Raw genomic sequence first — 27,779 nt, 5'->3', positions numbered from 1 at the left:
AGTGGGCTCCCTCCTCACTGATTGGTGGACAGGGCGCGCGCGGCAGGGAAGGGCGGGGCGGCTGAGGAGCCGCAGTCCCGCGCCGCGGTCGCGAGCGTGTGAGGGGCTGTGTTCTGTGTTTCGCGGAGATAGACAGCCGCATCCGCAGTAGTAGAAGCAGGAGCCACACTGTGAGGGAACCATGAAGCATTATGAGGTAAGAAACGAGGAAACGTACCGAACTGCCCCGTAGACCTATTCTTTTTTCTGCTTTGCGGGACCACGGTATCCCCGCTTTCTTGCCTGGTGCCTCGGAGAGAGCCGGACGGACGCGCAGGCGCAGTGGGCGAGCGCTGCGACCGAGGCTTCTCGTAAAACCCAGAGCGCATGTGCGGGGATGGTATTTATAAATCTGCAACCCAGGCTGTTTTGGGGGTGCCTTCTCTTGGGGTCTCTATAGGGCGTGGGAAAAGCTTCCTTGAAGCTTCGCCAGCGGGCCGAGTTCTAGAGTTTGTCCAGGGAAGAGCGAAGGTGGCGAACCCTTGCTTTCAATCCCGGAGTCTCGCCCAAACCTTGCACCGTGCTACCGCCTGGGGTTCAGGAAGGGGCTCTGCAATCAGTCCTCTCTTGTATGACCTTGGACCCCATCCTTCACCCGGCAAGTTCCCTAAGAGCCTAGGCAGTGAGGGAGATGCAACTCCATGGCCCGTTCCTGCCGAGCAGCAAAGCAGATCGGACTTTCTGGTGACCTAAGAGATCATTTCTGACAATCCCTGCTTGTCACCAAGGAGAAATCTTATGCCCGCAGCCGCTCTTGAAGCCCAAGTCATCTGACTCTTAATTTTAAGTTTCTTTTTCTCTTAAAATGAATCGTCTGATGTGTTTATCGATCTAGCTGATAATATATTAATAATTTATTGCTGACTTAAGTAATTATAAATAATAAACTACAGTATTATGCATCATAGGAAGAATAATTTTGCAAGTGCTTCTTACTCTTGTGCTAGTGAGATTCTGTTACATTGTTCTCATCCTCACAGTCCTATGAGGTAGAAGATCATTTTCCCCACTTATGTAGAAGAAGAAAGTCTCAGAAGTGACTTGTCCAAAGATCTCCAGCTAGTAAATGCAAACAGAAGAAATCAGGAGTTCAGGGTCATAGATCCTTGCTACAAATTGCCATACAAATTGTTAAATGAAGCTGGGGATATAGCTCAGTTAGTAGAGTGCTTGCCTCACATGCACAAGGCCCTGGGTTCAATCCCCAGTACCACCAAAACAAAGGAAAAAAGATGTTTAGTTACAAATTGTTAAATGAAAAGTATCAAATTGAGAGATTTCTTGTTCTCCCTCCTCCTCATGTTAAAATTGTGATAAAATTTACCCTCAACCTTTTTAAGTATACAGTTCAGTGGTATCAAGTACATTCACATTATTGTGCAGCTGCCCCTGTGAGCTATCTCCCAAACTCTTTTTATTTTCAAGATTGAAACTCTGGCTGGGGATGTGGCTCAAGCCGTAGGGAGCTCGCCTGGCATGCATGCAGCCCGAGTTCGATCTCAGCACCACATACAAACAAAGATGTTGTGTCCACTGAAAACTAAAATAAATAAATAAATAAATATTAAAAAAAAAAAAGATTGAAACTCTGTACCCATTAACAATAAGTCCCTATTCCCTGCTCCCCCAGCCTCTGGCACCCACTATTCTTGTCTCTATGAACCTCGAATAAGAAGAAGAGATCTTTTTTTATTGTTGTTTTCTTTTTGCTACCGGGAATTGAACCACTTGACCACTGAGCCACATCCACAGCCTTCTTTGTTTTTGATTTTGAGACAGGGTCTTGCTGGGTTTCTGAGGCTGACTTTGAACTTTTGATCCCCCTACCTCAGTCTCCTGAGTCTCTGGGATTATAGGCATGCTCTATTACATCTGCCCTTTTTGTTTTTTATACAAATTGGATATCACTACCTCTACCCATTCCCTTTATTATTATTTTTGGTAATTTGCCCAGTATCCTTTGGAACCTTTGATTGAAATCCTCATTTTTGACATGATGTCAAGAACAAAGAGGTAGGAGTGGATAATCTCTTATGCCCTATTCATGTTTAGGATTCCAGAATAAAGTTCTTCTCATGTGGGTTCCCCTCTCAAACCCTCTGTCTAACCCAGGAGAAAAAGCCATGTTCAGTAGGAAAAACGCAGATGGGAATCTGCTAAAGCAGGTCTGTCAGGATGCTTGGGCACTTTTTTTCCAGGAAGCTGGGTGCAGCTTGAGCACATAGATTGAACTTGAAAACATGTTAGACTCTACTTAAACTTTCCTCTGCCAGGAGGACCCTTGTTTTCATTCCCCAGCAAAACAAAAATCAGCGACCTGGTGAGGGGCAGTTGTTCTTGTTATCATTCTCTGTCAACATTGCCCAATGCCTACTGAGGTGATAGCTAGACAGGTTTCTGAGGAGCTGCTGTCTTGCAGCCCAGTGTTTCTTCACAGCAATGAAAATAGAGGAGAGGCTTTCACTCATACTTAACAGTTTGAGAAGAGGTTTCAGTTTTCCACGTGAAAGAATATATTTCTGCCTGGGACTAAGTCTGTCCTTCATCCTCCAGCCCACTGACAGGTTGGCCCCTGGAGAGACCTTGGAGAATGTGAAGTGTAATTTATTTTTTACTGTTTGTGGTACTGGGGATGGAACCCCTCGCCTCGTGTGCTGGGCAAGCACTCTACCATTAAGCTACACCTCCGGAGTGCTGTGTACATGTGATAGAAGTGATGCTCAGCAGAGTGCAGGACTCCTTCACTGTCATATAGCTAGTCTGTGTCAGGTTAGGATTTGATGCATGGCAGTTAGTGACTCAACTGGAGGAGAGATTGGTAGCTGGTTTGCTAAATTTCTTCTTTCTTAACCACTCAGCCACATCCCCAGCCTGTTTTTATTTTGAGACAGGGTCTTGCTAAGTTTCTTAAGGCCTCACTAAGTTGCCGAGGTAGGCTTGGGACTTCCCATCCTCCTGCCTCAGCTTCCTGAGTTGCTGGCATTACAGGTGTGCTCACCATACCTGGCTGTTTTGCTAAATTTCGTATCACTGGCCAATCTCATCTAGGAGGGAAAAAAATGTTCCTTGTGTGGCCTAGTTGAGATGAAGCTCGTGGCACAGGTCACCCTTGGGCCTTAGCTGCAGCCAGCTCCTTGGAAAGGCAGAGCCGACCTTGGGATTATTTGGGGTCAGAGCACGGGTGAGAACTGCTTATCCTAGGCTATGGGAATTTTTTTTTTTATTGCTGTTTTTCACCACTACAGGCAAAGATGATCCCAGTAGCAGCTAGAAAAACAGATGTTGCATCTGACAAATGAGCCTATAAATTCCTGGGAAAATCAATCCATCTTTAGCCTGTGGGAGCTCAGGTCACCATCCATTTCCTGCAGCCCAGGACCTGGAGGCTAGGAAGCCCTTATTTAGAATCTTCCATCTCCTGACAAGGGTAGTGCTTTTGGTACCCATCTTGCAAGTCATCCTAGACCAGTTTAATATCTTACCTCAGGCAAGTTCTTGCTTTAATTTTCTCCATGAGAATAAGTATGAAAGTTCTAGAAGCAGAGTTCTGGTCAAGGGGCAATTGTTTGGAGTCAGAAAATTGGGTAGGAAGGTGACAGTTAAGGAGAAAGTAGACAACTTGTACATAATGGTGTCAAAGGTGTGTGCACTTTGGACAGACCTGGGGCTGAATCCTGGCATTGTGTTAATTAGTTATTTGACTCAGATTAATTAACCTCTCTATGCCTTTCTGTGGTTGAAGCTCACTTGATTGTGAAAGCAGCAGCAGAACATTATGAAATGGCTAGACATATGTAATATGTCTATGTATAAAGGTTATGTGTAAAGGAAGAGGTTCATCCATTTCAACTGCTGTGCACATCCATTTTAAGAAGAAAATCCTGAAAGTACACAATCCTTTAATAAATCCCCAAACATCATGTTTTCATGTTGAATGGGAAAAAAGCAAGTCGCAAAAGATCCTATAAATATAAATGTGTGTGTGTGTATATTTGCTGGGGGTTGAATCTAAGACCTCACACGTGCTAGGCAAGTACTCTACCACTGAGATACACACTCAGCCCAAGATCCTGTAAACTTAAAAAATTTAAAATCCCTCGGGGCATGGTGGTGCCTGCCTGTAATCCCAGTGGCTCAGGAGGCTGAGGCAGGAGGATCTCCAGCTCACAAGTCCTGGAGTCCTGGAGTTGAGAGCAGCATTGGGCCTGGAGAGCTGTGATCTGGTGAGCTTTGAACACCCCTCCGATGCTAGCATGCCTCCTACCAGGATCACAGTTTGTTGGGGGGGGGGGTGTCTCAGGCTTTTTAGCTTCTTGTACTGAGCAGATGGTAACTCAGTTGGCAGATTCTCCTGGTTGAGACCTTTCTCTTATTTTTTATTTTTTTGTGGGAAAAAAAAAAAGCGAGGTGCTAAGCAACTCAGTGAGACCCTGTCTCTAAATACAAAATAGGACAGGGGATGTGGCTCAGTGGCCAGGTGCCCTTGAATTCATCCATACCCTCCCCCCAAAATTAAAATCCTACCAAATGAGATTTCTATTCTTTATGGTCATATATAAAAAAAGCATAAATTGTAATAATTTATAAATTCACGGTCATAGCATAGCAGTTAGAGGGGCTGTTGCTTATTTGGGCAGAAAGTAGTGGGGGAGCTTTAACTCATTTGTTTTTTTTAAGGAATCTGAAGTAAAATGTAAATATCTGTTGAGCCCCCCCCCCCCCCCACTACCGGACTGTCCTTTTGTTTTGTTGTTGGCAAATAATATCAAGGACAGATCCCATTGAGTGTGTCTTCTGAGGACCCTGAGATTTAAGTACGCTTTGTTCATAAGGAACCTAAGGCCCAGAAAGGCGAGGAACTTCCCCAAGGTCTCCTCGTGGGATCCGACCAGGTCTGTGTGCCCGGCGGGTAGAAGAGCCTGGGCCACAGAGGGGGAAGAGGTTGCTGTGGTGGCAGCTTGCCGTCCGTGAGCCTGTGAGCACCTGATGAGGTGGAAACCTGCGCTGCTTCTGCTTTACAGATTGCTCCAGGTCACAGTGTCAGGAAGCTGTGGAGCTGAGCCTCCTCTTTGGCTTATCTGGCTCCAGTTTTGTTCCTGTCACTGTCTTCTCTGTGGAGGCTGCACTGAGGTGGCTGGTGGCTGTGCTGCTCCCAAGCTCAGAGCTTCTCTTTTCAGAGGGTGGGGAGTTGTGGGTTGTGGTGGCCTCAATTGGAAGGACTGCCCTGAGTCCTGGAGGTGAGAGCCGTGATCTGGTGAGCTTGAACCCTGGCCCATGCCAGCATGCCTTAGGCCAGGGCCATGTTTGTGGGGAGGGGGTGTCAGGCTTTTCAGCTTCTTGTAATGAGCAGATGGTAACAGTTGGCAGATTCTTTTGGTTAAGACCCTTCTCTTATTTTTTATTTTTATTTTTTGCAGCACTAGGGACTGAATCCAGGGCCTCACACATAGTAGGCCTCACCTCCAGCTGTTTGTATTTTTTATTTTGAGCAGGGTCTCCCTAAGTTCTCAGCTTGGCCTCCCTGAGTAGCTGGAGTTACAGTCCTGTGTGGCTGTGCCAGGTGCACGAGCAGGTCCTTTAACCTCTGGAGCCAGTTTCCTCCTCCCTAAGATGACACACAGGTGTGAGCTGGAGCTGGTGGCTAGCATCAGCACCATGCCAGGAACCACAGAGCAGACCTTTAACAAATACTGCAGACCTGTTCGCTGGCGGGAGGCAGCCAGGCCTCTGGAAGAGGCAGGGCCGAGGTGGAGAAGGAGGGCAGGAGGGGCTGTAAGTGGTGTTTTATTTACTTTTCTCCAGTAGGATTGAGTTCAGGGGCACTCTGCCACTGAGCTATGTCCTCAGCTCTTCAGCCCTTTTTTATTTTGAGACAGGGTGTCACTAAGTTGCTGAGGCTGGCCTCAAACTTGTGATCCTCTTAGGAGTTGCTGGGATTACAGGCATGTGCCACCAAGCTTGGCTGAGAGGTAGGTTTTGGGCATCAGTTGGGTATCATTTCAGCCTAACTGATGAGGAATAGAGACCCTCTGAGCCCAGCAGAGCCTCTTGACTCACTGGCTCCTGAGGAGAAAGAAAGGAAGCTCTGAGCCTGCTTGGAAGGATCTTGGCTCTGATAAAGTTGTTGGGTTTCACCAGCAGGCTTGGCTGGGTAAGAAAGGCCAGAGACCTTGGGCTTGATCAAGGTCAGGCTAGTTCTTTTCTTTTTTTTTGGAACTAGCAATTGAACCCAGGGCCACCTAACCACTGAGCCACATCCCCAGTCCTTTTTTTTACATTTTATTTAGAGACAGGATCTTGCTAAGTTGCTTAAGGCCTTGCTAAGTTGCTGTGGCTGGCTTTGAACTTGCGGTCCTCCTGCCTCAGCCTCCTGAGTTGCTGGGATGATAGGTGTATACCTCATGACCCACCAGACTGGTTGTTTTTTTTTTTTTTTTGTGGTGCTGGGGATTGAACCCAGGGCCTTGTGCATGTGAAGCAAGCACTCTACCAACTGAGCTATGTTCCCTGCCCCAGGCTGTTTCTTAATGCCTTCTTGCTGACATTGACAGTGACAGCTGAGAATGCTTTTATATTTGGGGACATTTTCCCCTGCAGTCAGAGCACAGTAGTAATCATAGTAAAGCTACGGCTAATATAATACTTAATGCTTATCCTAACTGCGTGTGTGTGTGTGTGTGTGTGTGTGTGTGTGTCTGGGTGTGTCTGGCTGTGGGTGGAACCCAGGACTTCATACCTGCTAGGCAAGTCCTCTACCACTGAGCTACACCCCCAGCTCCTTTTTAAGTGCTTTAATCTTTGTAATAAACATATGAAGTAGGTACTGTTCTTATTCCTACTTGACAGGTGGGGAAACTGAGGCAAAGGAAAGTGAAACAACCTGCTCACAGCTAGTAAGTGACAGAGCTGGGATTCTCTCAGCTGCATAGTGGGTTCCCTGTGGGGGGGTCCAGGGGGTCATACACCAAGAAGGAATCAAGGTCGGTGGTGAGGGACTTGGCCTTTGGAGGCCATGTGGCCCATCCTTGGGACAGTTACTAACTTGCTAGAATTTTATCACTTGTGAAACCAGGATAAAGAGACTTTTTTCTGTGGGCCACAAGGTAGTATAAGGTACCCAGCCTGCTTCCTGGAACCCAGTGAAGGTCTGTCATTAGGCAGATAAGGACAGATTGTTATGTGGGTAAGAACAGATCCGCATTCCAGGACACCTGGAATGCTTCGGGAGGACACTCAGTCCCTCTTGAAAGCCTCAAAACTTGTTAGTCCCCAGGGCTCCTTAGCTTCCAAGAGATGGACTCATGCTAGCTAATTAGCCCAGGAGATGGAGGGAGAAGTCCAGATCCATTTTAACGGTTTTGACATACTGTCATTCACCAGGAAGTCACATTTTGGGATGGTCAGCTCTGCTTCCTCATGGGTAGACCCTTGGCAAAGTTGAACCTCACGCGGTGCTGGGGAGGTGGCTCAGTGGCAGAGTTGTGCTTAGCATGCCTGAGGCTCTGGGGTTCATCCCTAGAACTGAAAAAGGGGAAAACAAGCACCCACAATTCACTCAGCTCACTTTTAACTTCTTGTAACAAAGAACCCCCAGGAAGCAGATCCTCGGATTCGACCTGGACCTCGACCTCGATGCCCAGTGCAGCCGCCTCAGCACTGTCCTTGCCCCCCCCAGGCTGTCACCGGCTGCAGCCTAAGGGCCTTTCCCACCAAGTGGGAGGATCTCCGCACTCCCCCACTCAAACCCTCCCTCAGAGGCGTCCTCATCTGTCCCTTGCTGTTCCACTTGACACCACACTGCCATTGTTCAGACACCACAGCGAGGCTCCTGCCCTGGGCACATGCCGTGCTGGGCCTGGATGCTCCGCCCTCAGTTTTCACATGCTGCTCAGCTTCAGTGTCACCCCAGAGGCCTTCCTGACCCTCTGCCTGCAGCATGGACCGCCTTGTCCCAGCAGCTCCCAGTCGTGCCCTCCATGGCCCGTCGTTTGGGGGGTACCTAGTCAGACTGAGCCCGTGAGCACAGGGACCGGGCCTTGTTCTGTGGCTCCCGGTGTTGGCCTGGGACAAGAGCCAGTGCGTTTCCTCCCTGCGTCAGGCTCCCTGGAGCTGCAGGGCAAGTGGGGGCCGCACTAGGGACTGGGTGAGCCCCTGGGTGAGCCCTGTGCCTCGCACCTTGGGCTGTGGCTGCCTGTGGCCAGTCCTTAGCGGTCTTGACAGGGGGCCACATGCTGTGGGCCCACCTTGCCCTGGCTGTGTTGCTCCCTGCTCCTTCCTCTGTGGCCTGCTGACACTGGAGCTGCTGTCACAGCCCTAGGCCACCCCTCACCATACAGGTTTGCTGGCCAGGGTTCTTATCACAGAGCTCTGCCTGTTTGCCAGTCCCATCACTTACCCGTTCCTGGATTCCTTCCACACACTTTTTTTTCTCTACACCAATCATGCAAGGGTTACCAGGACGAGGAACCAGGCCTCTGCCCTCCAGGCTGTTTCATCTAAGCTGAAGGACGAGGTACTTGGGGAAGGGGAGGGAACAGTCTTCTAGGCAGAGGGAACCATGTGGTGTGCACAGAGGTCTGAGAGCCAGGCTTTGTGGGTGTCCCATGTCAAGAGATGAAGCTAGGGGTTGGGGCTGTGGCTCAGCGGTAGAGTGCTTGTCTAGCACGTGTGGGGCCCTGGGTTCCATCCTCAGCACCACATAAAAATAAATAAATAAATAAAGAAAGAAAGAAAGAAAGAAAGAAAGGTATTGTGTCCAACTACAACTGAAAAATAAAAAAAAAAAAAAGATGGGGCTGTGGTTGGGGCTCAGTGGTAGAGCACTTGCCTAGCATGTGTGAGACACTGGGTTTGATTCTCAGCACCACATAAAAATAAATAAAGTCCATTGACAACTAAAAAAAAAAAAAAAATGAAGCTGGCTGGCAGGGCTTTGTAGCTACCCAGAGGACCTAGGTGGGGGGGAAATAAAATCCCTTTTTCTGTTGCTTTGACCTAAAAGTTAAACTATCAGAGGGGGTTGTATTTTTAAATCTGAGAGGAAGGGTACTCGCCTTATAAATTAGTAATAGAAATATAGAGGGCAGTTGTTCCGTATTCTGAGAGGGGCTCTAGATGGTGAGGGGCTCTGTGGGAGGATTGGGACTCCCCTGTCCACAGCTATATGGGCCCTGAGCATTTCCTAGTCCCACTGTGGATAAAGCCCTCAGTAGCTGTGCCAGGCTGGCATACTCCCGTCCCTCCCTGTCTCTGCTCCAACCAGGCCCTTATGTAAGCACAACCCACTGCCATTCAAGACAGCCCTCAAGCCTTCAGGGCTTTGTGCTGGCTCCTGGGGCAGCCTTTTGGGGGGTGCATGGGAATGATGCCTGTCCCCAGGGTGGGCCTGCCAAGTCGAGGGAGGAGGGTGACACAGGTGTTTGGCTTTTGAACACCAGGGAACAGGCTGCAGCTTGGGGGCTCACAGGGCTGGAGCCCCCAGGGCCAGGGGGAGGAGAAACTGCTCACAGGAGGGGAGGAGGAGGTGGGCTGGGTGGGCAGAGCTGCCACATTGGTGCTTCTCGGGAGGAGGGCTGCGGGAACGTGGCCGCTTTTGGGGGCATAAATGTAGTCTAAAAGAGAACTGATGTCCCTTGGTGTCACAGGGGATTGGCTCTAGAACAAGGACACCAAAATCCCTGGCTGCTCAAGGTCTCCCTTCTATAGAGTGACAGCTGTAGTTACAGAGGATCGACATAGTCCTCCCCTAGACTTAGGTCCTCGAGGGCACCATGCAGATGGCTGTCACAGTGTACTGCTGAGGGATCAGTGAAGAGACTGGATGGGTTCAGTACAGATGCGTTTTGTTTTTGTTTTTTTGGTACTGGGGATGGAACTCAAGAGCACTCAACCTCTGAGCCCCATCCCCAGCCCTATTTTGTATTTTATTTAGAGACAGGGTCTCACTGAGCTGCTTAGTGCCTCACCATTGCTGAGGCTGGCTTTGAGCTTGCCATCCTCCTGCCTCAGCCTCCTGAGCCACTCGGATTACAGGTGTGCGCCACCACACCTGGCCAGATATGTGTGTGTGTGTGTTTTAAATATTTTTATTAGTTATTGATGGATCTTTATTTATTTATTTGCTTATATAGGGTGTTGAAAATTGAACCCAGTGCCTCACACATGCAAGGCAAGTGCTTTGCCACTGAGCTACAGCCCCAGCTTCAGATGTGTGTGTATGTTTTTTTTTTTTTTTAAGTTTTCTTTTTAGTTGTAGTTGGACACAATACCTTTATTTTATTTATTTTTATGTGGTGCTGAGGATTGAACACAGTGCCTTGTGTGTGGTAGGCAAGTGCTCTACTGCTGAGCCACAACCCCAGCCTCCTAGATGTGGTTTTCAAAAAGTTTTTTGATCCATGGTTGGTCGACTCTGCAGATGTGGAACCACAGATACAGAGGGCTGCTGTATGTGGTTTGAATACTAATTGTTGCAGAGAATGGAGTTTAACCTGGGTGCCCAGCTGGCAGTGGGCCTGGGTGGGGAGTCCCTGTGCTCAGACACTCTACTGGTGATCTACATCTCCAGACTTTATTTCTCATTTAGAGACAGCAGTTCTCCATATTGCCCAGGCTGGCCTGAGCAATGGTCCTCCGCCTTAGCCTCCCGAGCTCCTGGAATTACTGGTGTGCGCCACCTCACCCTGATTGTCTGGTAATTCTGCCATTAAGTCTCAGCTAGATCTTCACCTTTTCATAAGCTCCCCCTAACCCACGTAAGGCACCCTCTGATGGAGCACTGCAGCCAGGTCCCTGATCAGTCTCAGTGGGTGTTTGTGGAACCGGTGATTGTGTGTCAGTTACAGACCCCTGACTACAGATGAGAACCTGCCAAGCACCGAATGTTCAGGACCTTTGCATATCCCTAAGGAGTCTTGTGCTGGCCCTCATGCCTCAGACATCATTTCCCTTGCACTGCTTTTCCTGACCACCCGCTCTGGGCCATCTACACTTTTTTATGTCTCTTGGAATTTTATTATTATTATTATTATTATTATTATTATTATTATTATTATTATTGGTACTGGGCATTGAACCCAGGGGCATTTAATCACTGAGCCACATCCCCAATCCTTTCTTATATTTTATTTAGAGACAGGGTCTCACTGAGTTGCTTAGGGCCTCACTAATTTGCTGAGGCTGCCTTTGACTTTGTGATCCTCCTGCCTTAGTCTCCCAAGCTGCTGGGATTATAGGTTTGCACCACCGCGCCCGGCTACCTTACTTTCTTCATGGCACTGGGTGTATCCTAGTGGTATGTAATTGGTGCTTTGCCCTTGAGTGTGAGCAAGTTCAGGAGGCAGGGCATGTTGTACTCCCTGTAGTATCCCAGCATCTAAAACACTGCCTGTCATCTTGCAGTCACTCACAGACCTTTTCTGACTGGGGACCAAGTCTTAATTATCGCTGAGCCCAGCACCTAGGACAGATCCAGCACATTGAGGAGCCCAGGGAGTGTTTGCTGAGCACATGAAGAATGAGGACTGCCTAGTTGGTAGAAGAGGCTTTGGCGGTGTGCAGGCACCCTGCACACTGCTGAGTGCTGCGTGGTGTCTGCTGCAGGTGCAGTGCATCTGGGCTCTGTGGAGGAAGCAAGTGGCTTCCTGGGCCCTGAGGGTTTTCCAGCCTTAACCTGCCATCCCCAAGGAGAATTGGAAACTGGGTCATGGCTGGCTGAGCCGCGCAGTGTTGAATACAGTTTGATGGACTTGGTTGGAGCTCCTCTGGGCTACACAGAACCCTGGGGAGGCGATCAGGAGTTGGGACCCAGAAGGGCCACCCTGGCTGGGTAATGCCCACTGTGCTATTTGGCTCTTGGGGACCAGCTAGTGGGTGGTGAGGAAGTGAGCATCCTTTTGCACCTCAGGTGGTGACAAGTCTTAGCTTTCAGAAGAATAGTGGGGGCTGGGGATGTGGCTTAAGCGGTAGCACACTTGCCTGGCATGCGTGCAGCCCGGGTTCGATCCTCAGCACCACAAACGAAGATGTTGTGTCTGCCAAAAACTAAATAATAAATATTAAAAAAAAAAAGAAAAGAAAAAAAAAGAATAATAACAAAATATTTTAAAAAAAATTCTCTTTCTCTCTCTTTAAAAAAAAAAAAAAAAAGAAGAAGAATAGTGGGGGCTGCAGGGCTCATGACCTAGTCAGCTGGAAGATCGGTACAAGCAGAGGAGGTTTGTAGCATTGGATGGTTTTTGCTCTAACAAAACTCATCCTATTTTCCATCTGCTTTTTTATGTGAACACCACTTCTTAGTGTTTATATTAAAAAAGAGAGTAACAGGCTGGGCTGGAGCGGAAGGGAGTGTGCTTACCTCCCATGCGTGGCACCCTGGGGTTGGATCCCAGCACTGCCCGAAGAAACAAACAAATAAATAAAAAATAGAATAATAAAGAAATGGCAGAATAAAAGTGATGCTGAACCCTGTCCCATTCTAGTAATAAGAAATTTTCGTCTCAGGGCTGGGGCTGTAGCTCAGTGGTAGAGTGCTGCCTTGCACGTGTGAGGAACTGGGTTCAATCCTCAGGTAAATAAATTAAGATATTGTGTCCATCTATAACTAAAAAAATATTAAAAAAAAGAAATATTCATTTTAGGGATATTAACTAATGGGGAAAGAAAGGTCCCATTGGGAGAGGTGGTGACTGTAACCTTCTGTTTATGGTTTGATACTCATTAGTATTTGTTATAGATTTATGCTGTTGATTTATGATCTATGCTGATACTGTAGCAATAACTTAAAGGATTTTTCTTTGTACATATAGAGCCCTAGGGCCCTGAAATGTGTTTTAAAAATCAAACTTCAGGGCTGAGGATGGAGCTCAGTGGTAGAGCACTTGCCTAGCATGCAGGAGGCCCTGCGTTCTACCCCCAGCTCCTAAAAAAAAAAAAATTCAATTTTATCAATATGGTAGGAAGACTAGTAACAACTACCTAAGCATGTATTAGGGTTAGATGCTGCGTGGAGGGGGGCAGAATTCAACTTCCAGCAAAAAACGAGCCAGTGTTAGAGTTTGTTCCATGCTCTCCCTCCCTCTCCTGGTCTCTCCCCACCCCTTCTCAGCAGAGTTCCTCTGTTGCCCCTGGCCTTGAACTCCTGGGTTCTAGTGATGCCCCTGCACAGTCTCCTGAGTAGGTGGGACAGGAGACTGTGCCACTGCCTCCAACTGTAGACAGTAGGTCATGCACTTACTGAAGTATTTTAGACTGTAAATAGAGCCCCATAACCTTGATATAAAAGTTTCAGTAATCTACAATAGGTCAGAAATTGCATCATTTAAAACTAACTCTTCATGGGCTGGGGACATGGGGACATAGCTCATTTGGTAGAGTGCTTGCCTCACATGCACAAGGCCTTGGGTTCAATCCCCAGCAGCACCACCAAAAAAAAAAAGCTAACTAATCAAGCTTAGGTAAAAAATATTAGACGCCAGCTTGAAAATGTTGGGGGTCTGGGCTGGGGCTGGGGCTCAGTGGCAGAGCGCTTGCCTTGCACATGTGAAGCACTGGGTTTGATCCTCAGCATGGCATAAAAATAAATAAACAAAAGAACAAACAAAATAAAGATATTGCAACTAAAAAATTAAAAAAGAAGTTGAGGGTCTGCTGTGTTTGGTGGTGAGCTCCTACAGTCTTGTCTACATGGGAGGTTAAGGCAGGAGGATCCCTTGAGCCAGGAGTTTGGAGCCAGCCTGGGCAATAAAGAGACTCTTCGAAAGCCAAAAATAAACAGAACAAGAAATGCTGGGGGAGCTGGGGGAGGGGACCCATGCTTGTAGCCCCGGCTCCTCAGGAGGCTGAAGTAGGAGGATCACTTGAGCCCAGGGGTCCAACACCACCACCACCAAAACCTGCATAACATTTGTGAAATGACAAAGTATGATGCAGAGCATAAGTTGGTCACTTGCAGATGTATCCATGTGATTCAGGTGGAGGGTGGGCCAGGGCCTGACCACTGCGCCTCCTCCCCAGTCTCCCAGACAGCTGGATGGTTAGTGGGCATTTCAGATTTAATATGTCCCAAACTTGACTCCAGACACCCACCTGCATCCAGACACCCATCCTGCCAGCTTAACGGCAGTTCCAGCCCCCCTGTCACCCGTGCCCTAAGCTGTTTAATTGTTTTTTTCTCTTATGTCCCAAAGTCAGCAAATCCCTGGGCTTAGCCTTGAGAACACTTGGAATTGAACCCCTGCTCATCAGCCTCACCCCATCACCAGGCCTAAGCCGGGAAAGGGCCGCCGGTAAGTCTCCAGGCTTTGCAGGTTTTGTGGGCCTGGGACCCGGCAGCTCCTCCTCCACTCTGCCATTGTGGCACAAGACCACCCACGCGCCACCAGGAGCACAGCCACTTTCAATAAGGCTTTGCTTAAGGACACTGACGTGAGATTTCATGTCATTTTCAGGAATCATGAAATGGGATTCCTTGATTTCTTTCCCCACAACCATTTTAACATAGAAAAGCCATGCTTGGGCTGTTTGAAGATAGGAGGAGGACAGAGATGGCCTGGGGCTGGAAGGCATCGACCCCTTTGTCAAAGGTGTCCTTGTCTTTTTGTGCTGGGCGGCTCTACCACTGAGCTCCATCCAGCCCAGGAGCAGTTTTAAGAACATACACATGTATTTGTAAGACTTTAATTGAGATCTAGTCTAAAATCTGTGGGTTTTTTGTTTTTTGAAATGGGGTTCGCGGAGGTCTTGCTGCATTTGCCCAGGCTGTCCTTGAACTTGCAGTTCTCCTGACTCAGCCTCCCAAGTCATGTGTGCCACCATGCCTGCCTCCGTGGGGGATATTTGTGGAGACACACACATACAAAACCAAAACCAAAACAAAACTTAGTACTAGTGCTTCACAACAAAGACAGAATGCCAGCCTTCCAAAGGGGACAAAGGCACCGTGAAAGCCATGGCCACTCTGGGGTTGTTTCCTCAACTTCCAGTTGGGCCCGTTTCCACCCTTATTCCTTTTAGTCCAAGGGAAACCTTTGGGGACTCAAGTCAGGGTGGGAGTGGTGGTGCACACCTGGGATCCCAGGGACTCGCAGGCTCAGGCAGGGGAATCCCAAGTTTGAGGCCATTTGGGCAACTTAATAAGACCCTGTCTCAAAAAAGAAAAAGGTAGGGGGCTGGGGATGTGCCTCAGTGGTAAAGCACCCTGGGTTTAATCCCCAGTCCTGCCAAAAAAAAAAAAAAAAAAAGGAGAAAAAGTCATCAGGCCACATCCTGCGCTGCCCACAGTCTTTCCTGGCTTCCCACCTCACTCAGTGGAAGCTGAAGTCCTCCTCACCTCCCTGTTGGCATCTCCTCCTACCTCCCATTGTGCACTCCCCCCTGCCACATAGGCTGCAGCACACTGACCATGCTATACCTCAGGGCCTTTGCACAGGTTGTTCTCCCTGAGATGCTCTCCCTAGACAACTGACAGGTCTTTCCTTTATTCCTTCAGGCCTTGGCTTCAAGGCCCCTGGGAAGGTCTTTCTTGATTAATTTGTATACAACTGCACCTGTTCTGTGCACCAGCCACTCCCCATCCCCTTTTGTTTTTTTCCCTGTCACATGTCACCTTCTAATATATTGTATAAAAATATTAATTTCATTGTCTAGTCAAATGGCAGCCCCACATATGCAAGAATATGTATATATTTTTAAGTGGTGCTGGGGCCTTGCACATGCTAGGCGAGTGCTCTGCTGCTACGCCACACACCCAGCCCTTGGCAAGGACTTTTGTCTCTCCTTCCACAGCTGAGTCCTCAGAGCCCTTACAGTGCCTGGGTGTTCTTCATCTGCATGAGGCATCAGCAGGTCAGGAGTCAGTGTTAAGGATGGGCCCAGTGGGAGGATAAAGCCTGCTGTGGGGATCCCAGCTGGGGCTAGTGGCACACTGAGCTCGGGGGTGGACTCACCTGCCTGCTGCCCTTGGGCCAGGAGCAGTGGGCACGGCGGGCGTCAGCTGGATGAACTGCTCCTCCGGTCAGCATGTCCGCAGAGCTCAGGGTCTCTGGCCCTCTGCCAGCTTCCTGGCTTAACTGCACCTTCCTGCCCAGAGATGGAGAGAGACCCATGTGTGGTCACCATTGCAACAGGGCAGTAGGGTTCGGGGTGCAGCTCTGGGCTGCCCCCAGGGGCCCGGGGCATGGAAGGAGAGTGACAGGCAGAACGCCGAGGAAGTAGGGGGTGTGCAGACTATAGCTCTCGGGGTGAGCTCTGGCCTGTGCGGTCCTAAGCATTCTGTCCTAAGGAATAAAAGCAGATGGGTTCTGTCCCTTGGAACTTGTAGCCTGTGTGTTCTCGGGCGGGTGACTTGTGTTCCCTGAACCTTGGACTCTTACCTTTAAAGTGGGTTAACAGTGCCAGTCTAATGAGCCTGGTGCCAGTGAGCTGGGTGTCTCACTGGGTGAGAGTGGGCGGAAGGACAGGGAACAAGGATGGCCTGGGGTGGACTGAGGCCCATCAGCAGAGATATGGGCTTTCCCTTCGTCCAAAGGACAGGGACCTCCATCTGTCCCTGGAAACTTTTATTTATTTATTTATTGGTGCTGAGCATGGACGTCCTCAGGCACGCGAAACACACTCTACCCCTGGGCCACACCCCCCATCCTGGGAGCTCTGAAGCCACGCCTCCCACGCCTGCTCCGGGTGTTTGATCTGAGCTCTAGGTCTGGACTGGGTGAGCCTGACAGGCGGCTTAGAGCCATTGACTGGTCACAGCGGTTGTCTCTAATTCCCAAGTATCCCTGAGAGGTAGGAACCCCTGGGGACATTCCCGTTTACCCCAGGGAGGAGCAGAGGCTCAGGCAGGACGCTTGACACTGCCCCCTGCAGCACTGCCTTAGCTGTCTTCGTCTGTGACAGGGAAGCCTGCAGGAAGCATTGTCCCATCCTACCCAGGTCCCTCTGGATGGTGTCAGGAGGTGACAGACCTTCTGCTCTGGGTATGGCCTGATTGTGCCAGGCTGAGTGGGCAGAGGCCGAGGCATGGGGGTTCCTGGTGCCAAGAAGAGAGGCTTAGCCCTCGGGGTCCCCAGCAGTGTCCTCGAACACGTGCAGGTGGTGAGCTGGGGTTGGTGTGTGAGTGGGGTGGGGTTACTTTGAACACATCCAGGGTTTTATTTTGTGTGTGTGTGGTGCTGGGGGTGGACCCCGTGCGTGGTGTGTGCGAGGCAAGCACTCCACCACTCAGAGACACCCGGCCCCTTTTAGATGGGGTCTTCCTGTGATGACCTTGAACCCCTGGGCTCAAGGGATCCTCCTGCCCCAGGCTCCCAAACAGCAGGGTCTGAGGCTGTGCCAGTGAGCCGGCTTCTGGTTGTCTAGGGACTGTCCTTCCCGTGCTCTGCGGGCATTCGGCCCTCTCATCAGGGGAGAGGCAGTGGGCAGCCAGGGGCTGTAGGGGCTGTGGGCCTGTGGGGCGGGCTCAGCGCTGGCACTGCTCACTGCTGGCCTTGGGTTAAGTTGACCTTATTTTCAAGCCCCAGTTTTTCGACCTGCCCAGCGGGTCCCAGTCCTTGACACCAGAGCCGGGGGAGGCGGGGCGAGCCCCACAGGCGCAGCCTTTGCACAGTGCAGGGGCGAAGGTGCTGCCTGGGAGAGTGAGTCTCCGCCGCCGCGCGCCTGGATGAAGCAGCCTGGGCAGAGCTGCCCTGGGTAGGCCAGCACCTCCTGCACCTGGGAATGCCCAGGGGGCTTGTGGCCCAGGGGCCCCCAAGTCCCTGCCATGTCCGTCCAGTGTCTCCCTCCTCTAACATCTCAGTGGTTGCGTCAACCAGCTCAGGAGCTTGTGAGCACTCGGCTGAGCTCCTCTGAGGCAGGTGCTGCCGGCTTGCCAGGTCCTCTGCCAGGTTGGGACAGCAACCCAGTTTCTTCTGGCCCTGGGCCTACTCTGCCTCTGCATCTGGCCCTGGCCCCAGATCTGAGAGCCGCATGGACATGGTCTTTTGGACCCTGGCTCCTCATCTTGCTAGCAGAGGGCAGATGGGAGTGGCTTGGTCAAGGACCAGGTCCACATCTCCACCTTTCCCACCCTGGGTGATGTTCTGTTCCCACATGGCCCCTGGGGGAGGCTGGCACAACCCACTCCCCCACTCCCGCACCATGGAGAAAGGAGGTCACAGCTGAGGCCACTAGGGAAGGAAGTATTTCTGTCCCAGCAGGTGTGGCCTGTTGGCTTCCTGGCCGCTGGGCCCTGGGTCTTTTCAGCCATCCTGGCATCAGGGTTGTGACTTGATATTTCTGGAAAGTAAAAGGGAAGGGAGCCGAAAATGCTGACTGCGTCAGGTGACACCTCCTCTTTGCCTTGGTGATGGGGTGTGTCTGTGCTGCTCAGGCCAGGCCTCCACCCTGGGGCTGGGCAGTGTCCCCAAGGGTGCACCAGCCCTTGTGTCCCATGTGAGGACCTGTTTCCCAGGCTGGTAGGACCTTTTGGACTGTCTGTATACTTGCCTGGGCCCTGGTTGCTCTGAGAGGCTGGCACAGAGCAGGGAGCACACCATCTCGGTCCAGGCAGGTGCTGGCCAGGCTGTCAGGGCCCTAGAGCCTGCTGGAGCTGCCTGTCTGAAGGCTGTGTGTGCTGGGTACTGACCAGCGTCGTGTGGGGCCTCCAGAGGGTAGGCCTGGAGTGTGGGGGCCTTGCACATGAGAATGTCGGGGCTCTGAGGCATTTACTGCCAGGTGACCTGGTTGCGCTCCTCAGCCTTGGACCTTGGCTTCCTTGTCTGTGAAATGGAGCTGATGGCCCCTGTCCTGTTCCCTGGGGCCACCATGGCATGGGTGAGAAGAGTCTGGGAGTCTGCTGTGGTCTGGGCTCAGAGGCAGTCTTGACTGCTGTCCCCACTGCAACCATTGGGTGAGTTTTAGGACACACAGAAGTTCCAGGTTCATGGGCTGGCGGGGGTCCACGACATCACTGGCCCTCAGCCTCTCAGCCTCATGGTGGGGGTCTGGCCTCATGGTGGGGGCTCCTCAGCCAGCAAGGCCACCCCGTCTTGTTTACAGAGGGAGGGGCCTGGGGAGCGCCAGCCCAGCTGTCTGTGAAGAGGACACCCTGGCCCGAGAGGCCTGCCTGCTGGCTGCTGCTGCTGGGGCGGCACATGGTGTCACTCACTCGGCTCTTCAGCCTGGGCCTGGCAGGGCCTGTGCTCCCTGCTGGTGTTGAGTCAGAAACCTCACTCTTTGCACCTCTGTCGCCCTGCCCAGGTGGTTGCTGCCCGCGGTCCTGCGACCCCGCCCTGGCCTCCCAGTGTCTGTCCCACTGCTCCCATTTACTCCTCTGGCAGCAGCCAGCTGTTGACACAAGAGTCAAGCCACCTCTCCTGCTTGAGAACCCTGCCCAGCGCCCCACCCCCCCATGAAGCCAAGGCCCCCTCAAGGCCCATGGCCCTTCTCAGCCTGTTCCCGTCACCTGTCACCTCCCTCCCCTGCGCGCTCTGCTCTGGCTGCTGGCTTCCTTTCACTCCTGATAGGCCCCTTTCCTTTCACTCCCCGGCCCTGCAGCCTCTGCACTGCTGCTCCCTCTGCCTGGACACCCCGGCCCCCAGCTGCACGTGGCGGTTTCCTCCCTTCCCACTGGCCTTTGCTCCGGCACCCTTTCCCAGGGAGGCCTTCCCTGACCACTGTTTAAAATGCCCATCCCCTCGCTCTTGTGCACTCTCTCAGCCTGTTATTCTCCACTATTCTTGGTGACAAAACAAGTCAAGCCACTGTTGTCTGCCTCTGCCCACCTCCCTAACTAGAGTGCAAGCCCCATGAAGGTAGGGAGGGGCTTGGCTTTGTGCACTGCTGTGTCCTAGGACCACGAGCTGTGCCTGAGATATTGGGGACGGAGGGAGGAGCAAATGAGTGCCGGGTGGTGGCTTCCCAAGGTCTCTGGCTGGTCAGTTGCAGAGTCAGGGTTAGAATTCACTCTGTGACATTTTACACTCCAGCCACCTCCTTGATGGCTTTGGGCTGGCTGCAGTGGGTACCTTTCCAGTCATGCCACAAGGGGGCAGTGAAGAGTGCCTCAGCCTCTGCAGGCGGCCACCGCTTAGTCTCTCCCACCCACAGGTGTCCTGTTATTAGGGTTTAGACTGGAGGCCACTAGGTGGGTGGGTCATCATGGTGTAAGCTCTCTGACCTTGGGCCCCCTCACAGCCATGGTCAGGATTTCTGGAGAAAGGGTCTGAGTGCTCAGCCAGGGCCTTGGCTGTTTTTGCAACTGCCACAATTGTTTTGCTAGAACTCATTTATCCATTTATTGTGGCCCTGGGATTGCACCCGGGAGTACTCTACCACCACCCGCTCCCTCAGTCCTTTTCATTTTGAGACAGGGTCTTGCTAAGTGGCTGAGGCTGGCCTGGAACTTATGATCCTCCTGCCTCAGCCTCCCGAGTGGCTGGGAGTACAGGCATGTACTACTGCACCTGACCAATAATATTTATTCTTAATAAGATTTATTCTAGATTGGAAATGTTAACGTAGTTTTTTGGATACTGTTTTCTCTATAATTTTTAAAATAACCCTATGAGATGACATGTAGGGGCAGCAAACTTTGCAGATGAAGGAGGGCCTGGTAGCCAGAGTGCTGGGCCCCACAGGATTGCAGAGCTCAGAAGCCAGCTCCTGTGCCTGGGGCAGGGTGCTGGGCAGTGCCTCTGCAGCATGGGGAAGGAGGAACCGAGGAAGAGCCTGGGCTTGGCGGGCTGAGGGTGGGGTGCAGAGGGGGCAGTTCCACACACTTCAGTGGAGACATTTAGGAAATGTCTGGGGTCAGTCCTGTAAACAGATGGCCAGGCCTAGAGGCTCTCTGAGGTCCTGTGGAGTGGGAGCCTGGGGTCTGGTTCAGAGCTAAGGCAGAGGGACGGCCAGTACAAAGACCCTGCACCTCCCGTGATCTCACTCACTGCTGTGCTTTTCTGCCACTCTGGTTTCCTCATGTGCCAAATGGGGACAGTCCTGCAGCTCTGCTTCTTTGGTGGCTCTAGGCACCGGTGCTAGCTCATAACAAGCGCGTGGAAGATGGGAGCCTCTCTTTACTGCACCTACCTCACCACACAGCTGCAGGGTGGGCTTCAGCCCCCCCAAGCCAGCCCTTGGCCATGCCCTGACCTTGTGGGAGCACGGGATACTGTTGGCTGGCTCCTGGAATCTGGGGCCTCTGGGTGAGAATGCCTCCCAGGCTAGTGGAACTGTCATCACAGAGCTACACTCCTGCATCCCATGCCAGGGCTCCTGCCCTCGTCCTTGCCCTCTGCCTGTCCATTGTGCCTGCCACCACAGGGCCACACCCCCTGCCTGCCATCAGAGTGGGGATCTTGTCAGTGACCCCCCTCGCAACCTCCCTGTGTCCCTGTCTATCCGTGGAATGTCTCCCTCCTCTCCCTGCTGCCCCCCAGGGCTGGGTCTGAGCCTGGAGCCTCTCTGTGCTCAGGATCCTCTGCCTGGGGCCCTGCTCAGCAGACACCTGTGCCCTGTGCCCCTTAGGGAACCACCACCCCAGGGTGGCCTCAGGCCTGGGCAGGCCATGTGAGTGGGGTGGGGGATGGGAAGAGTGAGGTGAGCTCCCCATATTAGGCCTCATTTCAGGGTAGAGGGTGGGGGCCTCTCATTTTGATGGGTAGGTGTGACCAGTTTGTTACCCTCTGTGGAAAAAATAAATGTTGCAGCTGCCTACGGGTCGGTCAAGTGGAGCTGCTGAGCCTGGCTTCCAGTCTCAGCAACAAAAAAAGTTCTTTGTTGAAGTGAAATTCACATAAAATAAAATGAACCATTTACAAGCGTAGGATCCAAGCTGGGTGCAGTGGGGTGCGTGCCTGTGGTCCCAGCCCTTGGGAGGCTGAGGCGAGACTTTCTCCTGAGTTTGGGGCCAACCTGGACAACAGTGAGACCCAGTCTCAAGAAAAAATGCAGAGTCCAGTAGCATTCAGTGCGTTCTCAGTGCAGTGTAGCCACCACCGCTGCCTGGTTCCACAACCTTTTCATCACCCCAGGAGGGGACCAGGTAGCCCTGGGCAGTCATGCCCACCTACCCCAGCCCCGGCCACCCCAGTCTGCTGTCTGTCTACCCTGAGCATTTCACATGCATATGGAACTCGGTGTCTGGCTGCTTTTACCAGCCCGACCCCCCTCCTGTAAAGAGTGTAGAGGCGGTCGTCCCTGTGTGTGTGTATGTGTGTGTGTCCCCCGCACCCACCAGAACCTCCCATTCTCTTTCTGGGAGAAGATGGCTGCTGGGCGTGGGCGTGCGGGCAGGACATGCAAAGCCACAGCCATCCCTTGAGGTCGGATCGTGCTATGGTGGCTCTGAACTGGGGCAGCTCCCACCCTGGCCAGCACTGGGTGCTGCCCTGTGGCTCTGGCTTACCTCTCTGTGTAGTGTGGCAGCTCCTTTGGGTGCCGAGCACCGGCTTGGGCGCTGCTGCTGTGGCTGCGGTGGCTGTGGCCCCTCTCCCAGCTGCCCCCTCCTGCCACCTGGCTTCCTTTCCCAGCAGCCAGCTGGGGTCCCAACAGCCTGGCTGGTGCCCCCCCTCCGAGGCTGTGGTCTGGTGCCGGGGGTGGGGGTGGGGGGGAGAGGTAGGGTTTCAGCCCTCCCCCGGCAGCTGGCCTGCAGGGAGAGGGGCTGGTTGTATTTTAAGCTGTTGAGTGGTTCAGCAGGAACTCGGAGACCTCCTGTCCTGGTGGACACTGTGCCGCTCTCCTGTGGGCCACACCGGCTTGAAGGCATGTGGGCACTGCCCGCCAGGGGCCCAGGAACTATTAATATACCTGCAGCCACGGGGCCGGCGCTGTGCCCGCTTGCGCCCTGCCATTCCAGCCCTTGCCAGTGCCGTCCTCTCCTCGTGTCTCTGGTGGGCCCCGAGGGGTATGACCAGCTCCCTTTTTTAGGCCTCTCCATATGCCAGCTGCTCTCTCTGGCCATTTTTGTCCCTGTGGGGGTTCAGTAACCTGCCCCCCAAGGCCACAGGACTAAGCAGAGCCCAGAGATGATAGCAGGTGATGTCTCTGATGCGGTTCAACTAGGCAGCACTGGCCAGGACTTCCTGGGCTCTGTCCCCTCCTCCCCTCAGGTCCAGGCCGTGGGGTAGGCATGTTGGGGACGGGTAGGCTGGCCCATGTGCTGCTTGGACCTGCTGGTCAGCCGGAAGCCAGGATATGAACACAGGCTGCTGCCCTTTGTCACCATGCTGCCTTACTAGGCAGGGCTGCCTCCTGGGGGACCTCTCATTCCCGTCCCCAGGACCCATTGTCATGGCTGCTTCCCGTCTGTCAGACATGTTGGTGCTTCCTGTGCCCTGGCCCAGGAAACCCTGCCTGTCCCTGAGCTGAGGCACAGGGATGTGCCATGCCCAGGGCACTTGGGCTGCAGGGCAGGGCTGGATATAGCTCACAGTGTGCACTGTCCCTGCCACTGTGGTCAGGAGTGTGTGAGGTGAGCCCCTTCCTCAGGTGGGCTCTGGGTGGGTGGATGACCCCTCAGAGGCCCTGATGGGCCTGCTATGGGCCTCTGGTCCTGCAGCAGTGTGTCTAGTCCATTTTTCTGAGGCAGCAAGTAACCGGGGGCCTTGGAGCTCTGAGTGGGGAGGGTCCACAGCAGGGGCCGGCAGGGGCCAGCTCAGGGTGACCTCTAGCTCTGATCACCATGACTTTACAGTGGGACCTGCGCCCACCCCCTGGGGCATTTCAGGTCTTTCCTGACCAGTCTGGGCACTGCCCACCCCAGCTCCAGCAGCCTTCTCTGACCTGCTGTCCCTGGTGCTCCCTCCTGTCCAGGGCAGCCCCTCTGCACCAGGCTGTGTGTGAGCTTCCGGCCTGGATGAGGGTGTGCTGGCTGAACCCTGGGAAGACTACCCACCGGTGGCCTTGAGCAAGGCTTGGGGGGAACTGGTGAGGAATGGGTGGAGAGGGAGGCTGGGAGGCAGGGGGTCGGGACCTTGTAACTTGCCTGCAACTTCCTGTTCCGGGTCGTTTCCAGTTAGAGAGAGGCTTTCTGCACCAATAACTGTGGAATCTGTCACCTTCCTGGGAACACAAATGCACAAGGAAAATAATCCGAGTGTCTTTTACAGCTCAGAAGGGGAAATGGATGATCTATCTCACGGATTCTCAAAATAGCTGGGGTTTCTCCAAGCGCAGTGAACTGCTTATGCCTGAGTTGGGTGCTGGGGCCTGGGCCGGCTTCTCACCCTCTTCTGGCCACTGGCCGGAGGCCCCTACTCTGCTCAGGTCAGGGAGGGGCTGACGGGCGTCTGCCTCTAGGATTGCCTTGGCTGCCCTGGTGCTGTTGGGGGACTGTGTACACGGCAAAGCCTCCTTCAGGACAACCTGGTTCCTAGGGGCTGCCCTCAGGACCCCCTTGCCCCTGCCGTAAGGGGACTGTGGCATGACTCCTTGGTGGGCTCAGTCTGGGACAGTTTTATATTTAGCTGTGCTGTGGCTCTGGTGCCACTCGGGTTACATCTGGCACACAAGCCGGCAGAGCCAGGGCAGGCGCGGGCTCTCTTCCAGCATCGCGGCAGAATTTGATCGCGCCAGCCCGGCCCAGAGTTGCTCCTCGTGGGGAGGTCTGTGGTGGGGGCTGACGGCCGGCAGCTGGGGTGGCAACAGCCTGGGTGGGCAGAGCGGAGCAGCCGGGCTGGTGGCGGGCAGTATGGATATCAGCTTGAGCCTGGTGGCCCGGGAGGCCAGCCAGGGACTGAGCCCTGGCCTCAACGGCTTCCCCCGGCCTGCACCTCCCAAGACAACCAAGAAACCTAAAAAGGCTGTTCTCTTTTTTGAGGTGGAGATTCTAGATGCAAAGACAAGAGAGAAGCTGTGTTTCCTGGACAAGGTACGACCGCAGTGCCCGTGACAAGCCACAGGCCCCAGCTCCTTCCAGCCCTTTCCCTCACCCTTCCCTTCAGAGGGCACAGGAGGAATGCTGTGATGTGTGGGACAGAGTGGGCAGTCGGGGCCCCTGGGGTGCCTGGGAGCTGGTCTCCTGGCTCGGGGAGGAAGCAAGGCAACCTCTACACTGAGACCTGTTCCCCTGAGGCCAGTCCCCGGGCAGGGGTTTGGACCTCATCATTCCTGGGCAGAGAGGGGCAGCAGGGGAGCAGGCCCCGCTTGCCTTGTCGGCCTTGCTGGGCTGGGGGCCATCCTGGCTTCCTGGTGGCACTGGAGACCCCTGCTGAGTCCACACTGGCAGGGCCTTTGCTGTACCTGCCTTGACCAGTAGGTGGGGGCCTGGACCCCATTCCTCTCCTGTGCCCGTATCCACGGCCCAGTCCTTTCTCCTGACCCCTCTCCATCCTGGGTCTGGGTTCCCCCGGGGGCTGATGCCTCCTTGCTGGTCTTTCCCCAGGTGGAGCCCCAGGCCACCATTGCAGAGATTAAGAACCTCTTCACCAAGACTCGTGAGTCCAAGGAGTGCCACAACGAGCATGGCCACTCCTTTGGGCAGGGTCCTCTGGGTGGGACCATGTCCTGTGTGTTTCTCCCTCAAGGACCTGTAGAAATGCCTCCATATGGCCCAGGCCTCTCTGGGCTCGACTGCAGCAGCGCCCCCGCGTGGCCATCAGGAGGAGTACTCTTGTTGGCTTTCGGAAGGACAAAATCCCGCTCTGGCAGTGCTATCCTGGCCTGTGTCCTGGAACAACACAGGCTCAGAGGCCTTGCCTGGGAGTTGGGGGGTCCCTGAGCCCCCGGCAACACTGAGAAGCCGGCACAGTGGGTGGGCAGCTTGTAGGCTAGGTCCTGCCAGGCTGAGGGTTGTAACACTATTCTCCCCACAGATCCACAGTGGTACCCCGCCCGCCAGTCCCTCCGCCTGGACCCCAGTGAGTACAGCTGTCTGCTGGGCTCACCTCCTGGCTTCCGGGTGGCAGTGGGAGAAGCTGGGGCAGCCCCTGAGTCCTGGCCCACCTCTCTGCAGAGGGCAAGTCCCTGAAGGATGAGGATGTGCTGCAGAAGTTGCCTGTGGGTACCACAGCCACGCTCTACTTCCGGGATCTGGGGGCCCAGATCAGCTGGGTGACGGTGAGTCCTGGCCCCTCCACCAGCCGCCTTTGCCACCAGACACATCGGGAGACTCACTTTGCTCCCTGGGCCCTCAGGTCTTCCTGACCGAGTATGCTGGGCCCCTTTTCATCTACCTGCTCTTCTACTTCCGGGTGCCCTTCATCTATGGCCACAAATATGACTTCACGTCCAGTCGGCACACAGTGGTGCAGTGAGTGGGGTCAGGTGGGTGGGAGCGGGGAGGACAAAGGACAGGAGGCCTGTTGGACCAGCCCCTGCTTCCCCACCAGCCTCGCCTGCACCTGCCACTCTCTGCACTATGTCAAGCGCCTGCTGGAGACACTGTTCGTGCACCGCTTCTCCCACGGCACCATGCCCCTGCGCAACATCTTCAAGGTGGGCGCCCGCCACTCACCCTCCTGGCCCTGAGTCCGCCTGGGAGACCTGTCTGGCCCTGTGTCCCCGGTTACTCACCCCTCGGCCCATCCCTGCCCGCTTCCTTTCAGAACTGCACCTACTACTGGGGCTTCGCAGCGTGGATGGCCTATTACATCAACCACCCTCTCTACACGCCCCCCAGTAAGTGGCTTCAGCCTGACCCCCACCCTCGAGCGAGCCCTTGGGGCACTAGCCCTGTGTCCTCCCCTCACAGCCTCCCCTCCCTGCTTCCTCCTCAGCCTATGGAGCTCAGCAGGTTAAACTGGCGCTGGCCATCTTTGTGGTAAGGAGTCTGGACAGTGCTGGGGGGTGGGGGGCCTGGGGGCTCTGGGCTGACCCTGCTCCTCCTCGAACAGATCTGCCAGCTTGGTAACTTCTCCATCCACATGGCTCTGCGGGACCTGCGGCCAGCTGGTGAGTGGTCTACTGGGGTTTGAGAGTAGTTGGGTCAGGTGGGAGAATCTCACCTGCTCCTCTTGTCCTGTCCCCCAGGGTCCAAGACCAGGAAGATCCCGTACCCTACCAAGAACCCCTTCACGTGGCTCTTCCTGCTGGTGTCCTGTCCCAACTATACCTACGAGGTGAGGGGCCGACCTCTTCTCTCCACTCCTTCCTGGGTTTAGGGTCCCTTGTGGAGGGGCAGCCTGGTGGGGAAGGTGCCTTCAAGCTTGAGGTCTGGAGATGGAGACTGCTGTTCCTATTCTGGGGCTGGGAGGCGTGTGGCCTGGCCTGTCCTATAGCACTTCCTTTACCTGGGGTCCCTCCACATTGGAGCTTGGTCTGGTCCTCACTGTCTCTGAAGAGGGTTGAGGGGAGGTGGCAGAACAGCCTGTGTGGCCCGCCTGCTTGCCCTCACCTCCACCTGTGCTGCCCACAGGTGGGGTCCTGGATTGGCTTTGCCATCATGACACAGTGTCTCCCAGGTGAGCCCATCACCCCTCCCTTGGTGGTATCCTGCCATCCTGCTGGGCAGCCCCATCTTGACACCCCCTGCTCTGTCCCACAGTGGCCCTCTTTTCCTTGGTGGGCTTCACTCAGATGACTATCTGGGCCAAGGGCAAGCACCGCAGCTACCTAAAGGAGTTCCGCGACTACCCACCCCTGCGCATGCCCATCATCCCCTTCTTGCTCTGAGCCACTTCCCCTCCACCCAGGCTCAGTCAGGCAGGGGTCTCATCCCCACCCCAGTGTCATTCTGGGGTGGCTGTAGCTCTGCATCTGGAATAAAACTTGTCTGCCCCAGCTGGACTTGGACTGTTCCTTTATGGGGCTTGGGGACACCAGACACACTG

The 27,779-nt window shown here is 53.6% G+C and overlaps 2 protein-coding genes and 1 non-coding gene across 7 annotated transcripts in view; 2 read left to right on the top strand and 1 right to left on the bottom strand.

Moving 5' to 3' along the window:
• Dnajb1 (DnaJ heat shock protein family (Hsp40) member B1) overlaps positions 1–22,694 on the bottom strand; it is a 35,069-nt gene extending 12,375 nt beyond the window's left edge. The window contains exons 1-3 of one of the 3 annotated variants that reach the window (XM_076847889.2): positions 22,418–22,694; positions 15,984–16,116; positions 976–1,098 (exon numbers count right to left, since the gene is read on the bottom strand). The gene's annotated coding sequence lies outside the window, so the exon portion shown is untranslated. Of the gene's footprint in view, positions 1–217; positions 281–975; positions 1,099–15,983; positions 16,117–22,417 lie in introns of those variants that run through there. The other 2 variants (XM_076847890.2, XM_076847891.2) reach the window with 2 other exon arrangements.
• Positions 37–27,729, top strand: Tecr (trans-2,3-enoyl-CoA reductase). Of its 3 annotated transcripts, none has more exons than XM_076847867.1 (13): positions 37–196; positions 24,830–24,880; positions 25,394–25,445; positions 25,824–25,868; positions 25,964–26,067; positions 26,145–26,260; positions 26,340–26,445; positions 26,556–26,628; positions 26,727–26,770; positions 26,844–26,901; positions 26,980–27,068; positions 27,365–27,410; positions 27,494–27,729. In XM_076847867.1, the coding sequence occupies exons 1-13, from the start codon at positions 182–184 to the stop codon at positions 27,619–27,621; spliced, it is 927 nt and encodes a 308-aa protein (XP_076703982.1). In that variant the 5' UTR covers positions 37–181; the 3' UTR covers positions 27,622–27,729. The 3 variants fall into 3 exon arrangements, with proteins under 3 accessions (XP_076703982.1, XP_076703981.1, XP_076703980.1); XM_076847866.1 differs by lacking the exon at positions 37–196 and adding an exon at positions 23,381–23,482; XM_076847865.1 differs by lacking the exon at positions 37–196 and having other exon boundaries at positions 24,612–24,880.
• On the top strand, positions 1,183–1,255 carry Trnav-cac (transfer RNA valine (anticodon CAC)). Its single transcript has one exon. It is a non-coding gene; the product is annotated as a tRNA-Val (tRNA).
• Positions 27,730–27,779: the final 50 nt, after the last annotated feature.

Source organism: Callospermophilus lateralis, chromosome 1 (assembly GCF_048772815.1).
Source record: "Callospermophilus lateralis isolate mCalLat2 chromosome 1, mCalLat2.hap1, whole genome shotgun sequence".
In the NCBI taxonomy this organism is placed as follows: Eukaryota; Metazoa; Chordata; class Mammalia; order Rodentia; family Sciuridae; genus Callospermophilus; species Callospermophilus lateralis.
The sequence above is the reverse complement of the archived record's forward strand: the minus strand, read 5'-3'. Positions and strand labels throughout refer to the sequence as shown.

What these genes read in the sequence shown, in the direction of transcription:
- Tecr (XM_076847865.1), top strand. Translation starts at nt 24,701, where the DNA reads ATGGATATCAGCTTGAGCCTGGTGGCCCGGGAGGCCAGCCAGGGACTG. An exon ending in CCCTCTCTACACGCCCCCCA is followed by an intron (nt 26,629 to 26,726) that starts GTAAGTGGCTTC and finishes CTTCCTCCTCAG; the next exon opens with CCTATGGAGCTCAGCAGGTT. An exon ending in GCGGGACCTGCGGCCAGCTG is followed by an intron (nt 26,902 to 26,979) that starts GTGAGTGGTCTA and finishes CCTGTCCCCCAG; the next exon opens with GGTCCAAGACCAGGAAGATC.